At 38.8% G+C, this 15,405-nt stretch overlaps 1 protein-coding gene across 1 annotated transcript in view; it reads right to left on the bottom strand.

The window, feature by feature from the left end:
• The window catches only part of egfra (epidermal growth factor receptor a (erythroblastic leukemia viral (v-erb-b) oncogene homolog, avian)), a 144,124-nt gene that overhangs the window by 35,662 nt on the left and 93,057 nt on the right, over positions 1 to 15,405 (bottom strand). Inside the window, exons 9-20 of the mRNA XM_060906408.1 lie at positions 14,914 to 15,040; positions 14,522 to 14,595; positions 14,187 to 14,277; positions 13,843 to 14,042; positions 9,986 to 10,118; positions 9,484 to 9,574; positions 8,138 to 8,295; positions 7,979 to 8,017; positions 7,743 to 7,887; positions 7,115 to 7,237; positions 5,741 to 5,839; positions 1,707 to 1,892 (exon numbers count right to left, since the gene is read on the bottom strand). Of these exons, the coding sequence (XP_060762391.1) occupies positions 1,707 to 1,892; positions 5,741 to 5,839; positions 7,115 to 7,237; positions 7,743 to 7,887; positions 7,979 to 8,017; positions 8,138 to 8,295; positions 9,484 to 9,574; positions 9,986 to 10,118; positions 13,843 to 14,042; positions 14,187 to 14,277; positions 14,522 to 14,595; positions 14,914 to 15,040 (1,466 nt within the window). The remainder of the gene's footprint in view (positions 1 to 1,706; positions 1,893 to 5,740; positions 5,840 to 7,114; positions 7,238 to 7,742; positions 7,888 to 7,978; positions 8,018 to 8,137; positions 8,296 to 9,483; positions 9,575 to 9,985; positions 10,119 to 13,842; positions 14,043 to 14,186; positions 14,278 to 14,521; positions 14,596 to 14,913; positions 15,041 to 15,405) is intronic.

The raw sequence follows: 15,405 nt of genomic DNA, 5'->3' as shown, positions 1-15,405 counted from the left end.
TCCCGTGATGATGATGAAAAACTATTCCGATAATCGTTTTTATGTATGATTCCTCATGGACTGATAAACTATTACTCAATAAGTAGAGCCACTAGAGAAGCAAAATGGAAATATTTTCTGGGAAAATATGACTGCTCCTCTTTGGACTGATCTCTTCTGAGAATTATTTCCCAAAACACACATGAGCTCAAAAGTTTGCATCCCCATTCGCATGCCCTTATTCATTGATATCAATGTCTGTCGGTATGGCACTTAATGCAAAACAGCTTTGTTTTTCCCCTTTTCATTTTTTAATTTAAGACACAAGTTCTCAAGCGGGGATCAGAACAACTCGCATGAGACCTCAAAAATGATAATATTGTCCTTTCATAGTGCTGGAGAAAGGAATAAAATGATAAATCTTCAGTTCCAAAAAAGTTGGAACATCGTGTAAAATATGAATAAAAAACAGAATGTGATCATTTGAAAATCATGAAAACTCTGCATTTCATTGAAAATTGTACAAAGACAACATATCAAATGTTGAAACTGAGAGATTTTATTGTTTTTTGAAAAATATATGTTCATTTTGAATTTAGTGCCAGAAACACATTTCAAAAAAAGTTAGGACAGGGGCATGTTTACCACTGTGTTGCATCACCTTTACTTTTAACACCATTCTGTAAATGTTTAGGAACTGAGGAGACCAAGTGCTGTAATTCTGAAAGTGAAATGTTATCCCATTCTTGCCTGATGTACAATTTCATTTGCACAATCGTTTGGGCTCTCCTTTGTCATGTTTTTTTTTGCTTCATAATGTTTTCAATGGGAGACAGTTCTGGACTGCAGGCAGGCCAGTTTAGCACCTGGACTCTTTTACTATGGAGCCATGCAGTTTGGAATTTGGATTGAAGTTGTGTTACGTTTGGTAGAGAGATTCAGCAAATATGAAGGTTATACTTTAGAAATGAAATATCTATCGAGACAAAGATATGATTAAAGAGTGGAAGATAAAGAACTAAAAAACCAGCAGAAACATGAAAATGTCATTATTATTGTTGTTGTTATTAATTATCATTCCACATCCATCCATCCATTATCCATAGCTGCTTATCCTGTACAAGGTCGCAGGCAAGCTGGAGTCTATCCCAGCTGACTATGGGCGAGAGGCAGGGTACACCTGGACAAGTCGCCAGATCATCGCAGGGTTCACACACAGAGACAAACAACCATTCACACCTACAGTCAATTTAGAGCCACCAATTAGCCGAACCTACATGTCTTTGGGGGAAACCAGAGCGCCCGGAGGAAACCCACGCAGACACGGGGAGAACATGCAAACTCCACGCAGCCGCTGGGCTCGAACCCAGAATCTTCTTGCTGTGAGGCGACAGTGCTAACCACTACACCACCGTGCTGCCCTATCATTCCACATTTGCTGTACAAATAAAAATCCCAACTGAACATGTTTGTTACTTGTGATTATAAGTAAATTGCAAAGCGTACTTAAATGTTTTCCTTTTTAAATTATACAAACTTCTGCGCTCAAATCTATAATAACGAACTACCCCAGCATTAAAACAGACAAAAAGTGGACAATAGGCCAAAACCAGGTCTGTATATTTGACTCAGGCTTTTGCACCCTACTGTAAGTGATAATTGGCTTTGGTCTGGCTCTGTTCTTCCTCGGAATGGCGCGTAGCCAAGATAGAGGCCGTTCTCCGTACCTTAGCGATTTGCACACACCAGTTGAGCAGGTGCTGCGAGCCAATATTGTCCTTGTTTGCCTTGACATAGTCGAGCAGGCAGCCGTAGGGCATGAGTTGGGTCACCAGCTGCACGTTGGAGGTCAGGCAGATACCCAGCAGGCGGCACACATGCGGGTGTTCCACACTCGCCATCACATAGGCCTCCTGAAAGCAAAAACACTTGCAAATGAGAATTTGCAGCAAACTGGAAGTTAATTTTAAAACAACACTCACTGAGTGACTGCATGCTTGCTTAGTGTCCCTGTGTTGTGAGTTACAGCTTATTACAAACAACCATCCATCCATTATCTCTATCCTGTCCTACAGGGTCGCAGGCAAGCTGGAGCCTATCCCAGCTGACTGTGGGTGAGAGGCGGAGTACACCCTGGACAAGTCGCCAGGTCATCGCAGGGCTGACACATAGACACAGACAACCATTCACAATTCATTCATTAGCATAATTCGCCTAACCTGCATGTCTTTGGGGGAAACCGGAGCACCCGGAGGAAACCCACACAGACACGGGGAGAACATGCAAACTCTGCACAGAAAGGCCCTCGCCGGCTGCTGGGCTCGAACCCAGAACCTTCTTGCTGTGAGGCGACAGCGCTAACCACTACACCACCGTGCCACCATTATGTACAACCTAGCATGCTAATAGTTAGCTACAACAGAATGGCCTGGGAGCCCTCAAAAATAATATTTTTTCATTTGGTATGCAGCCTAATTTTAATTATAAATGTAATATGCCTTAAAGTAGTGGACTTCATCTTTTTGAAGCTCAGAAACGTTCTGCTCAGAGTAGAATGATTTTTCCTAAGTGGATTAATTAGCCCGCACAAATGACAGACAGGCGGCACGGTGGTGTAGTGGTTAGCGCTGTCGCCTCACAGCAAGAAGGTCCTGGGTTCGAGCCCCATGGCCGGCGAGGGCCTTTCTGTGTGGAGTTTGCATGTTGTCCGCGTGGGTTTCCTCCGGGTGCTCCGGTTTCCCCCACAGTCCAAAGACATGCAGGTTAGGTTAACTGGTGACTCTAAATTGAGCGTAGGTGTGAGTGTGAATGGTTGTCTGTGTCTATGTGTCAGCCCTGTGATGACCTGGCGACTTGTCCAGGGTGTACCCCGCCTTTCGCCCGTAGTCAGCTGGGATAGGCTCCAGCTCGCCTGCGACCCTGTAGAAGGATAAAGCGGCTAGAGATGATGAGATGAGATGAGAAATGACAGACAATGTTTTCAGGATCAGAGTGCAGCTAGCAGCTCCTGCTAGCATCGCACACCTTCACGTCATGATTAAACATATCAAGAGGGACACTTTCCAGACTCAAATAATATCTTTTACCTTATTATTAGCCAAAATTTTGGACAACTGCTCATATTTGTTGCACGTTCATTAACTCATGAACTCAACATGCTGACTAGCTTCCTGAACATTATTACATTAGCGATCACTTTTTAGCTTTGTTTTCCAGACAGAACACTGTAGCTGTTGTAAGCTAGCTAATGGATTTATCATTTTCCACCCCTGTCTGTAGCTACATGCTAATATTTGACACAGAACCAGGATGTTTTTGCAAAAAGAGAACATAATAGCGCACCGGATTCAGCAGTGTTTAAAAAAAACAAACAAAAACCCCCCAAAAAACCAGGCTGCTAATGTGGACTTAGCATAAAAATGATTAGCTTAGTGAGACAGTAATTATAAGCTATAATTATAGGTTATATAATTATAGGCTGTATGAGCGTGCGTGGTTCAGTACAAATCTTCAGAGTATTAGTAGTGTCATGCTGGAATGGAATGCAGTTTTACCGGAAGGCACAAGGACGAACGAAATAAAACGTAGCTTTAGCCTTCAAGTCAGGTCACTTTCAGGAAAAGACTTAATGCTCGGCCAATACAAATAAATGCTCCTTTCCTCTTTAGTCACAGGGAGTCAACAGCATGTGTTCTAGATGCAGCACATCCTTATTATTATTTTTGCCGGCCTGTTCTCTGTCATGTTTCTGCTTCTGTAAGTTCTTCTGACTAATCAAAGGCAGCCATGTTTACATATCTGACTTATCTTCATAGTAACCCTGCTATCCAGGCTATCGCTAAAAACACATCCTTTAACTCAAACAGGATTTTCTTTTAAACTAATATTATTTTTTTCGTCTTAAGACCTTCTGGCCTTAGGGTTCACGGACGAGCGGCTGAAACAGAACTCCCAAGAAATACCACGATATGTAACACTGTAGGGCGTTTCTGCGCACACGCCGATGATGCATTCTGTCCCCCCCCCCCAAAAAAAAAAGTCAAAGAAAATGAAAAAAGTTATTATATTGAGATCATTTTTATGCTTAATATAAGGGTTAGATACATATGAGAAACCTTTGTGGTTTCTCAAACAAACAGCAAGTCTGTTTTTTTGATAGAATTGCTGAAGTAAGGTGAATTTATGCTCATTTAAGGCCAAAATGCACCGTTTGAGGTTTTAAACATTATTTTCCACACAATATGAGAATTTAGATATTTAAATAATATTGGCTGGCGTTGAGTGGTCTATCAGATATATTCCATTCAGCTAGCATGATATGGAACGAGTCAAAGACGTGTAGCTGAATAGAATATATCTGATAGACCACGAAAAAAAGCCAGCCATTATTATTATTATTATTATTATTATAATACGTACAGGGCGGCACGGTGGTGTAGTGGTTAGCGCTGTCGCCTCACAGCAGGAAGGTCCGGGTTCGAGCCCCGGGGCCGGCGAGGGCCTTTCTGTGTGGAGTTTGCATGTTCTCCCCGTGTCCGCGTGGGTTTCCTCCGGGTGCTCCGGTTTCCCCCACAGTCCAAAGACATGCAGGTTAGGTTAACTGGTGACTCTAAATTGAGCGTAGGTGTGAATGTGAGTGTGAATGGTTGTCTGTGTCTATGTGTCAGCCCTGTGATGACCTGGCGACTTGTCCAGGGTGTACCCCGCCTTTCGCCCGTAGTCAGCTGGGATAGGCTCCAGCTTGCCTGCGACCCTGTAGGACAGGATAAAGCGGCTAGAGATAATGAGATGAGATGAGATAATACGTCCACACTCTCTTCATATCAGCATTCTCGAAGTCCAACTCTAGCTTAGTTGGCACCATCAGCGCAGCAGTGACGTCACCTTCCAGCCGGTGTAGCGTTCATCAGTAGTGTTAGCAAAGGCTAATAAGGCAGTCAAGCCAGTGCTATCGAGAGCTACAGGTTAACGACCGAGAAACTAAGATTTCTGTCTCCAGACTCTTCTTCCACGCATGATCGCTATGGTATTTTTCACTCAGACTTAAGTATTCATTTCCATATGTAGTTTACTTTGTGACTTTTAAAATCAACATCCACAACTACACACACGGAGTGACCTGGCAGCCAAAATTCTCTCAAAATCTTCCGTATTTAACAAAGCAAACCTGGCGGCTATGTTTGTTTACCAATTGTCACAGTCGCTCACTAGTGCGGAAGTTTTACGTCTCCGACGTGTCTTGACAACCGTGCAATATCGTAAACCATATTCAACACTCATTCTCCATTGGATAGAGTGACATAATACAATACATGTAGGATAAGCGATATGCTAACAATATTGCATGCTATCGAACCAAATGAATGAAACCCGCTAGAAGGGAATAGAACACGTTTTTAATCCATGGAAAAAGTTGATAATTTAATTGGATAATTTATGTATAATAATCAACTATATGTAACTTGCGCTAGAGTTTTTTTTTTTTTAAATTAGCATCTCAAGATCAGAAGCTCATCATCACCATCATCATCGTTCTTCAACAGTATGAGTGCCAGATGAAAAGTGGTACTGATTAGTTCATCTAAAGCAATGGAACATCCTGATGCTAACTATAACTATGAACTTCTAATCAAGAGCAAGCAAATGTGATAAACATCATTCTAATATTGAACCTCACTAGAGTCAAAAACCCGATCTAATCTCTGATCCTGTATTTCATCATCATTTAAAAAAACAAACAAAAAAACCCACAAAAACTCACATCCAGGATCTCCTTGTTCGCTTTCTGTAGCGTGGCCTCACGTAAAACCTTAATGGCGACGGGAATCTTCACATCTTCTCCTTCGGGAACCCATAAACCCTGCATCAAGGGATTTGATTTATCATCACTTCAAAACATATAAACAGCTTTCAGAAGCCAGTGGCACAAAAGACTCGGTGACGTAAAGCCTAGAAATAAAACGTCTCAGATGAAAACAAGTCAAACAAATAAAACATAACTTCTGAAGGTCCAGTGAGGATTTAGTGTCTCAATGAGGAATAAAGAACCTAAATCAAATTTACTAGAAACAGGAGGTCCGCTCGAATCAGAAGCACAGAATCTGCACAAAATGTCTACGAATAAATGGAACAGTCTCAGTTTCAGTGTTTGAATAAATATCATGTTTTTCTTTAATTTCCAGAGATCATGAGTGCAAAATGCTTTAACACGTCAAGTCAGTTGTTATTTGTTTTTATTCTCTTCTCCGCACGTAGGGTTGCTGGAAGAATATGGGTTAAGTTAAATATGTATGGAATATTATTTTCCCAGAACAGCAAGTTCTGATCGTGACCAATCAGAATCGAGATTTTAACAGCGCCATGGTATTCATGTATTTAATGTAAATTATATAGGATATTATTAGCTCATCTGGCCAACAGATGTTGTTATTAGCTCATATGTCCTCATATGTTGTCCGTTGTCATCCACATTTCACAAAAATCGCTTCTTGTCTCTCAATTCTTCACTGATTTTTATTATTTTGGCATGAAGGTAGGGGTATCTAGGGTGCATAGAACTTCTACCTAGATTGGCTTCATTACAATTAATAATGGACTAATTAAGCCTTAATGAGCAGTTCAACAAAAATCACTTCTCAGTCAATTCCTCGCCGTTTTGGATTCTTTCTAGCAAATAGGTCGGTATTCCTAGAGTGGATATCGCTTCTATATATAGCTTGTATATAGTGTATATAGCTTGCAACACTTACTGTGCAAGGTGACCCACTTTAGATCGTTCCTTCTGGACTAGACGGAGACGGAGTGAGCTACGCTGTCACTGACGGTCTCGTTTTTAACGAATTACAAAAAAGACTCAATCGAAACCAGAAATATAACTCTAAATCAGGGACCGTGTTTTATTTATTTTTTAAAAATAACCATAATATGAGACCATAAAAATTTTCATTTTTTATACTTTCCCAGTAATATCTGGAATCACCTGCATATCTAGTTTTTTTTTAACTGTAAAAAAATGAACATAAATAAATAATATACAGTAATTGACCAGGTGTAGATATCATATTTCAAAATAGTGGTTTTTTTTTTTCCTTTTTCAAAAAAAGGTCATGTATCGGAAATAAAAAGGGTTAGTCACCTTGTACACGGTGCCGAAAGCTCCGGAGCCGAGCACTTTGATCTTCTTGAACTCGGTCTCTTTGAGGACGCGCAGCAGAGCCTGGTTTGGAGCTTCTCCGCTGGGAGTGAGAGGCTCCACTAGCTGAGAACACACACATACACGTCCTGTCAGGAAACGTCTCCACACTCAGTGAGGAGCATATCCTGTCTTGATGTGCTGCTTCCTCTCCCATGATGAATGATACAACGCTCGGCTTTGTTAAGAGAGACATGCTCATGTCCTACTTATCAGCCAACTGGTTCAGATAACAGTGTCCAGAGTAACAAAGCTCTCTTTACTACTAAACAACAGATGTCACACTGACCCAGACCGTGTATTTACACAGAAACGACAGCAATGCAATCGTTAAATATTTTTTAAAAGACTGTTACAAAATTAAAAAAACCCAAAAAAGCACAACTTTTCTTGTGACGTTAATTCCAGTCCATGTCATCATCATTTTAGTTCTAAGAATAGCAGTTAATTATAATAAGATTACTGCAACACAATACTCTTAACCAGCCCCACACAATTCCAAATCGGTAAACGGTTTACTCTTTTACTAAAACTCGAGTGTGCATTTTTGGAGTCGGGTGTTGAGCCGAACCTCTCTCTCCTGCAGTAATCTGCGCAGTGTTCTCTTCCGCTTGATCTTCCGTCTCCTGATAAGCACGGCCACGGCCAGGCAGAGAATGACGAAAGCCAGGAGTCCACCGACTATGCTGGCGGCGATGATGGACGTGCTCGCATCACTGAGAAACACGAAGAGCTCGTTTATTTATACAGAATAGGTTTTATTGCTGTTTTTTTTAAAGGCAGACTGTTTTCTTTTCGTATTCTTACCTTGTATCTTTGCAGTCATGAAGCTCTGGTCCAGTGCATCTAAAAATAATGCACAGTCATCAAAAAAACAACAATATACAATACATAGAATGTAGAAGAGAAGAAATCTAATCTAATCTAATCCAAAGTTAAATTAGCAGGAAGAAGACTGGTGCTCACCCTTGGGTGCAGTTGGGGTGGCAGAGCTGACACACCAGATTGCTGTCCGGGTATTTCCACACGAGTGTGTCCTTCTCCCCGGGTACACCCTGCGGGCAGCGTGACACGCAGTGTGGCCCGTCTTTGTAGTTAACACACACTGCACACATGTCAGGACCCTGTGAACCAAAACACTAACTATTACACCTTTACACCAGTACACATTTACATCATTACACCTTTACACTAGCACACCTTTATACTGGCACACCTTTACACCATTACATCATTACACCTTTACACCAGTACACCTTTACATCATTGCATCATTATAACTTTACACCAGTATACTTTTTGACCAGCACTTTACACCAGCACACCTTTACACTAGTACACTTTTACACCAGCACAGCTTTACACTAGTACACTTTTACACCAGTGCACCTTTACACCAGTACACCTTTATACCAGCACACCTTTACACCTTTACACTAGTACACTTTTACATCAGCACACCTTTACACTAGTACACTTTTACACCAGTGCACCAGTACACCTTTACATCATTACACCATTACACCACACCTTTACACATTTACACTAGTACACTGTTACAGCAGCACAACTTCATACCAGCACACCTTTACACCTTTACACTAGCACACTTTTACACCAGCACACCTTTAAATGAGTACACTTTTACACCAGCACACCTTTACACTTGTACATTTTTACACTAGCACAATTTTACACCAGCACACCTTTACACCTGCACACCAATACACTTTTACACCAGCACATCTTTACACTAGTACACCTTTATAATTTTACATCAGCATACCAGTACACATTTACATTAGTGATCCTTTACACTTTTACACCAGTACACATTTACTCCAGCACACCTTTACACTCATACACTTTCACACCAGTACACTTTTACACCAGCACACCTTTACACTAGTACTCTTTTACACCAGTACATGTTTGTGTTAGTAAACCTTTACACTTTTACACCAGCACACCTTTACAATTTTACACCAGCACACCTTTACACAAGTACACTTTATACACCAGTACACTTTTACACCAGCACACTTTTACAGATAGATAGAATAAAGAAAGATAGAATAAAGAAAGAAAGGACAGATAGACGGATGCACAGATGAATGTACTTTATCCATCATTGAGGGATGAATGAGGAGAAAACGCAGGCTTGTGTTTGCTGTGGAGAGCCACAACCCTACACACTGCTGTCTCTGTGAAATGATTTCCTATAAAACTCTTTCCTGCTGCTGGTTTCGGGAGCCATTTTAGTTCCTGTGTTTTGAATTGTTGTGTTTTTTAAGATTCTTTATTTTACTCACAGGCCCGGTGCAGGTCAGAGTTCCATTTAGAGGCTTGCACTCGGGGTCACACTCCAGACACGTCTTATTGACCTCACATTCACGTGGCTCGCTGTTGAAAGAAACACAGCTTTCATTATTTCATTGTTATGCAATCAGGGATACAGTGTGTTCCTCTGTAATTACAGATTTAGCTCCGGAACATTCTGTAAGATTGCTCAGACATGGATGAATTAGTGCTTCAGGCCAGACGTCCGAATAATTATGGCTGCATTCACATTTCAAAGTGGCACAAATCAAAAACATGAGACACTTGGTCCTACAGTAGGACATATACAGTATCTGATACTTTGTCATGTGATGTAATCGAAATTCATCCCGTTTCTGATCTCACACTTCACTGCAAACGCGTGTACCACTGATTTTTTTCTCATCTCACACGTTTCTTGGATAAAGATCCCAGTACCAGTTGGTGGAAAAGTGTAACCGTGATGTGCACCACAGCAGTCCAGATTGGACTCACCCCTCCAGGAGGTTACAGGAAGCTACACAGCGTTTCTTGCGGCTGTGGCTCATGCAGCTGAAGCACATGTCGGGCCCCGGACCCCAGCAACCGTCAGACGTACACATCTCATCACAGGTCCGGTTCTGCGCCACTGTAGAAAACAGAGAAACCAAGCAATTGTGGCGTTAAGAGCACGTGTGTGTTCTGCTCAGGTGAAAAAAACCCCCACTTTATTCTACAAGTCCCATGGAGGACATTGCCTCCGAGTTTCATCAGAAGAAGAAGAAGAAAAATAAGTTCTCTCATTGCGATATTAACTGATGAGGTCACTGTTAAAGCACAACCCTGTTCGGAAAGTAAATTATTCATTGGAAGTAACTAATTGAATCATTTAAGAATGTCCTTAATGCCCTCATGCAAGAACATTTAATAAAGCAAGAAAGCATCAAATGCTAACAGCTAGTTTAAAAAAAAAAAAAAAAAATAATAATAATAATACATAAACCTGTTTCCTTCAACACTTTTACTTATTTATGAGCAAAATAACAGACAGAAAGTACAGACAGGAATAAAGAAAGGATGGACAGAAAGAAAGAAAGAAAGAAAGAAAGAAAGAAAGAAAACATGGATCAATAAAAAGAAAGAAAGAAAGAAAGAAAGAAAGAAAGAAAGAAAGAAAGAAAGACCAATAGACAGAAAGTAAAAAAGAAAGGAAAGAAAGAAAAGAAAGAAAAGAAAGAAAGAAAGAAAGAATAGGTAGACAGACAGACCAATAGACAGAAAGAAAGAAAGAAAGAAAGAAAGAAAGAAAGAAAGAAAGAATAGGTAGACAGACAGACAGACAGACAAAGAAAGAAAGAAAGAAAGAAAGAAAGAATAGGTAGACAGACAGACAGACAGACAGAAAATAAAAATGGAAGGAAAGAAAGAAAGAAAGAAAGAAAGAAAGAAAGAAAGAAAGAAAGAAAAGATGGATAAATAAAACCAAAGAAAGAAAGAAAGAAAGAAAGAAAGAAAGAAAGCTAGATAGACAGACCAATAGACAGAAAGTAAAAAAGAAAGGAAAGAAAGAAAGAAAGAAAGAAAGAAAGAAAGAAAGAAAGAATAGGTAGACAGACAGACCAATAGACAGAAAGTAAGAAAGAAAGAAAGAAAGAAAGAAAGAATAGGTAGACAGACAGACAGACAGAAAGTAAAAATGGAAAGAAAGAAAGAAAGAAAGAAAGAAAGAAAGAAAGAAAGAAAGAAAGAAAGATGGATAAATAAAACGAAAGAAAGAAAGAAAGAAAGAAAGAAAGAAAGAAAGAAAGAAAGAATAGGTAGACAGACAGACAGACAGACAGAAAATAAAAATGGAAGGAAAGAAAGAAAGAAAGAAAGAAAGAAAGAAAGAAAGAAAGAAAGAAAGAAAGAAAGAAAGAAAGAAAAGATGGATAAATAAAACGAAAGAAAGAAAGAAAGAAAGAAAGAAAGACCAATAGACAGAAAGAAAGAAAGAAAGAAAGAAAGAAAGAAAGAAAGCTAGATAGACAGACCAATAGACAGAAAGTAAAAAAGAAAGGAAAGAAAGAAAGAAAGAAAGAAAGAAAGAAAGAAAGAAAGAAAGAATAGGTAGACAGACAGACCAATAGACAGAAAGTAAGAAAGAAAGAAAGAAAGAAAGAAAGAATAGGTAGACAGACAGACAGACAGAAAGTAAAAATGGAAAGAAAGAAAGAAAGAAAGAAAGAAAGAAAGAAAGAAAGAAAGAAAGATGGATAAATAAAACGAAAGAAAGAAAGAAAGAAAGAAAGAAAGAAAGAAAGAAAGAAAGAAAGACAGACCAATAGACAGAAAGTAAAAAAGAAAGGAAAGAAAGAAAGAAAGAAAGAAAGAATAGGTAGACAGACAGACCAATAGACAGAAAGAAAGAAAGAAAGAAAGAAAGAAAGAAAGAAAGAAAGAATAGGTAGACAGACAGACAGAAAGAAAGAAAGAAAGAAAGAAAGAAAGAAAGAAAGAAAGAAAGAAAGAAAGAAAGAAAGATAGACAGACCAATAGACAGAAAGTAAAAAAGAAAGAAAGAAAGAAAGAAAGAAAGAAAGAAAGAATAGGTAGACAGACAGACCAATAGACAGAAAGTAAGAAAGAAAGAAAGAAAGAATAGGTAGACAGACAGACCAATAGACAGAAAGTAAGAAAGAAAGAAAGAAAGAAAGAAAGAAAGAAAGAAAGAAAGAAAGAATAGGTAGACAGACAGACAGACAGAAAGTAAAAATGGAAAGAAAGAAAGAAAGAAAGAAAGAAAGAAAGAAAGAAAGAAAGATGGATAAATAAAACGAAAGAAAGAAAGAAAGAAAGAAAGAAAGACCAATAGACAGAAAGTAAAAAAGAAAGGAAAGAAAGAAAAGAAAGAAAGAAAGAAAGAAAGAAAGAAAGAAAGAATAGGTAGACAGACAGACCAATAGACAGAAAGTAAGAAAGAAAGAAAGAAAGAAAGAAAGAATAGGTAGACAGACAGACAGAAAGAAAGAAAGAAAGAAAGAAAGAAAGAAAGAAAGAATAGGTAGACAGACAGACAGACAGAAAGTAAAAATGGAAAGAAAGAAAGAAAGAAAGAAAGAAAGAAAGATGGATAAATAAAATGAAAGAAAGAAAGAAAGAAAGAAAGAAAGAAAGAAAGAAAGAAAGAAAGAAAGACCAATAGACAGAAAGAAAGAAAGAAAGAAAGAAAAGATAGATCAGTAAAATGAAAGAAAGAAAGAAAGCTAGACAGACAGACCAATAGACAGAAAGTAAAAAAGAAAGGAAAGAAAGAAAGAAAGAATAGGTAGACAGACAGACCAAATAGACAGAAAGTAAGAAAGAAAGAAAGAAAGAAAGAAAGAATAGGTAGACAGACAGACAGACAGACAGACAGAAAGTAAAAATGGAAAGAAAGAAAGAAAGAAAGAAAGAAAGAAAGAAAGAAAGATGGATAAATAAAATGAAAGAAAGAAAGAAAGAAAGAAAGAAAGAAAGAAAGAAAGAAAGACCAATAGACAGAAAGTAAAAAAGAAAGGAAAGAAAGAAAAGAAAGAAAAGAAAGAAAGCCCAATAGACAGAAAGAAAGAAAGAAAGAAAGAAAGAAAGAAAGAAAGAAAGAAAGAAAGATCAGTAAAATGAAAGAAAGAAAGAAAGCCAGATAGACAGACCAATAGACAGAAAGTAAAAAAGAAAGGAAAGAAAGAAAGAAAGAATAGGTAGACAGACAGACCAAATAGACAGAAAGTAAGAAAGAAAGAAAGAAAGAAAGAAAGAATAGGTAGACAGACAGACAGACAGACAGACAGACAGACAGACAGACAGAAAGTAAAAATGGAAAGAAAGAAAGAAAGAAAGAAAGAAAGAAAGAAAGAAAGAAAGAAAGAAAGATGGATAAATAAAACGAAAGAAAGAAAGAAAGACCAATAGACAGAAAGTAAAAAAGAAAGGAAAGAAAGAACAGAAAGAAAAGAAAGAAAGCCCAATAGACAGAAAGAAAGAAAGAAAGAAAGAAAGAAAGAAAGAAAGAAAGAAAGGATAGATCAATAAAAAGATAGATAGATAGATAGATAGATAGATAGATAGATAGATAGATAGATAGATAGATAGATAGATAGATAGATAGATAGATAGAACGGATTTGTGAGCAAAATGCAAGCTGTAAACAAATAAACCTTGTAAAAATGTACTTCTTGTGTGAAATTGGATCCTGTGTTCAAATTTTCTTTGATTCCGTGTTGAAAAACGATAAAAACTAGTTTAAGAGACACAAAGTGGAAAAGGCACTGTGATCACAGAACCACGCGAGAGCCCTTTAATACACTGCAGACCGTTTATTTTCTAAGATCTGGGTAATACAGTAAAGTCTGTACCACAGGTGGCGGCGTCTGTGTTATACGCGAGTTTGGCCGTCTGTGTGTCTGATTTAAACAGGAGCTTCCAGTGACTTGGACTGCTGTAGCACAGTTTGCTGTTGTGTATGATGGTTACGTCGCCGTCGCTGATCTCTCTCAGAGCGCGCAACCCCAGGTGCGTTATGTCCGTCCCACTGACACCCAGACTCACCGTACCTCTGAAAAACAACAATAATAATAATAATAATCAGCCTGTCATGGTGACACTTTCCTTCTCAGAGCAAGGATTACTGGGAGATTAACCTCAATCCAATAAGAGTTCTGTATAAAAAGACTTGGGATGAACGTGTTTTAAAGCTTACTGGTGTTTGGTTCTTCCACGGATCACCTCCAGGTTTTCAAAAGGGCTGAGAGAAGGCAGGTCAGACGTCCAGCACTGGATCAGCAGCGTGCCTGGGAATGAAGTGGAATGAATTAATTAATATAATGTGATAAACTAGATCATGAAACACTTTGGTGAGAGAGTTTCAGTTAAACTGAATTACAGTTAATTCTATCAAGCCAATAAAAGTTCAGGAGCGATGACACTTTAACCTTCGGAAGGACAGATTTTTAAAAATTGATTATTATTTTGTAGTTAATAGACATATAAAACTATGTAAATAAAAGGTGTTTAGTCACACGGAGCTGTACTCACCAGTGATTTCTTTCACTGTTTTGAAAATGTTGAGTCTGGCGGGATCCAGGGGCGGAGTGCCAGTAAATTTATCCCTGTAATAAAACATCATGAAATACTCAACATCATCAGCTTTTTGTTCATCATGATCTTGAGGAATCTTAATGCTAAGAAGCTCAGAGACAAGAATCAATCAATCAAGTTGTTTGTTTTACTGATACTGTATAACATAGCCATACTTTTAGGTTTTTATTCAATCTCAAGACCATTTCATCCTACTGTTTTTTTTTTTTTACAGTTAAAGGTCTTGCTCAAGAACAAGTCCATCGTGGGATTCAAACTCAGCATGGTAACCACTAATCCATTATGTTGGGATTCTTTCTTAACACGATGCTTGATATGTCTCAGCTCACCCTTGGAACGTTGTCCTCAGGATGGAGATGTCTCCATTGATAGTCGTGCAGTTCTCGAATGAATCGATGTTGCTGGCGTTGACTGACATGACGTGAGTTAGATGGCCCACACCTAGTCCAGAGCACACTGCAAAATAAAAATACATGATAACTAGATTTGGGGAAAGAACTTGATTGATAAGGCGGAAGCCATGGCTAAATGGTGAAAGAAACAGCTTTGGGAGCAAAAGGTCACTGGTTGGATTCCCTGAACCATCAGGACTGGCTCAAGTGCCTTTGAGCAAGGTACCGGTACCTAACTGACAACTGCTCCGGCAAGTGTGGTGCCGTACCTTGTGTCTGATTAGCCAAAGAAAAACTGAATATGGGATTATCAATTCGGGCAAGAACCCAGCCATAATAACGATTTGTTTTAGTAAAGTAGCACTTGGATGTCCTTCTTGTTCTGGCTACTCCTGTTAGGGGTCATCTTGATCTGCATATTTGATTTGG

Source organism: Neoarius graeffei, chromosome 23, assembly GCF_027579695.1.
Source record: "Neoarius graeffei isolate fNeoGra1 chromosome 23, fNeoGra1.pri, whole genome shotgun sequence".
Classification (NCBI taxonomy): Eukaryota; Metazoa; Chordata; class Actinopteri; order Siluriformes; family Ariidae; genus Neoarius; species Neoarius graeffei.
This window is presented reverse-complemented; position numbering and strand designations above follow the sequence as displayed.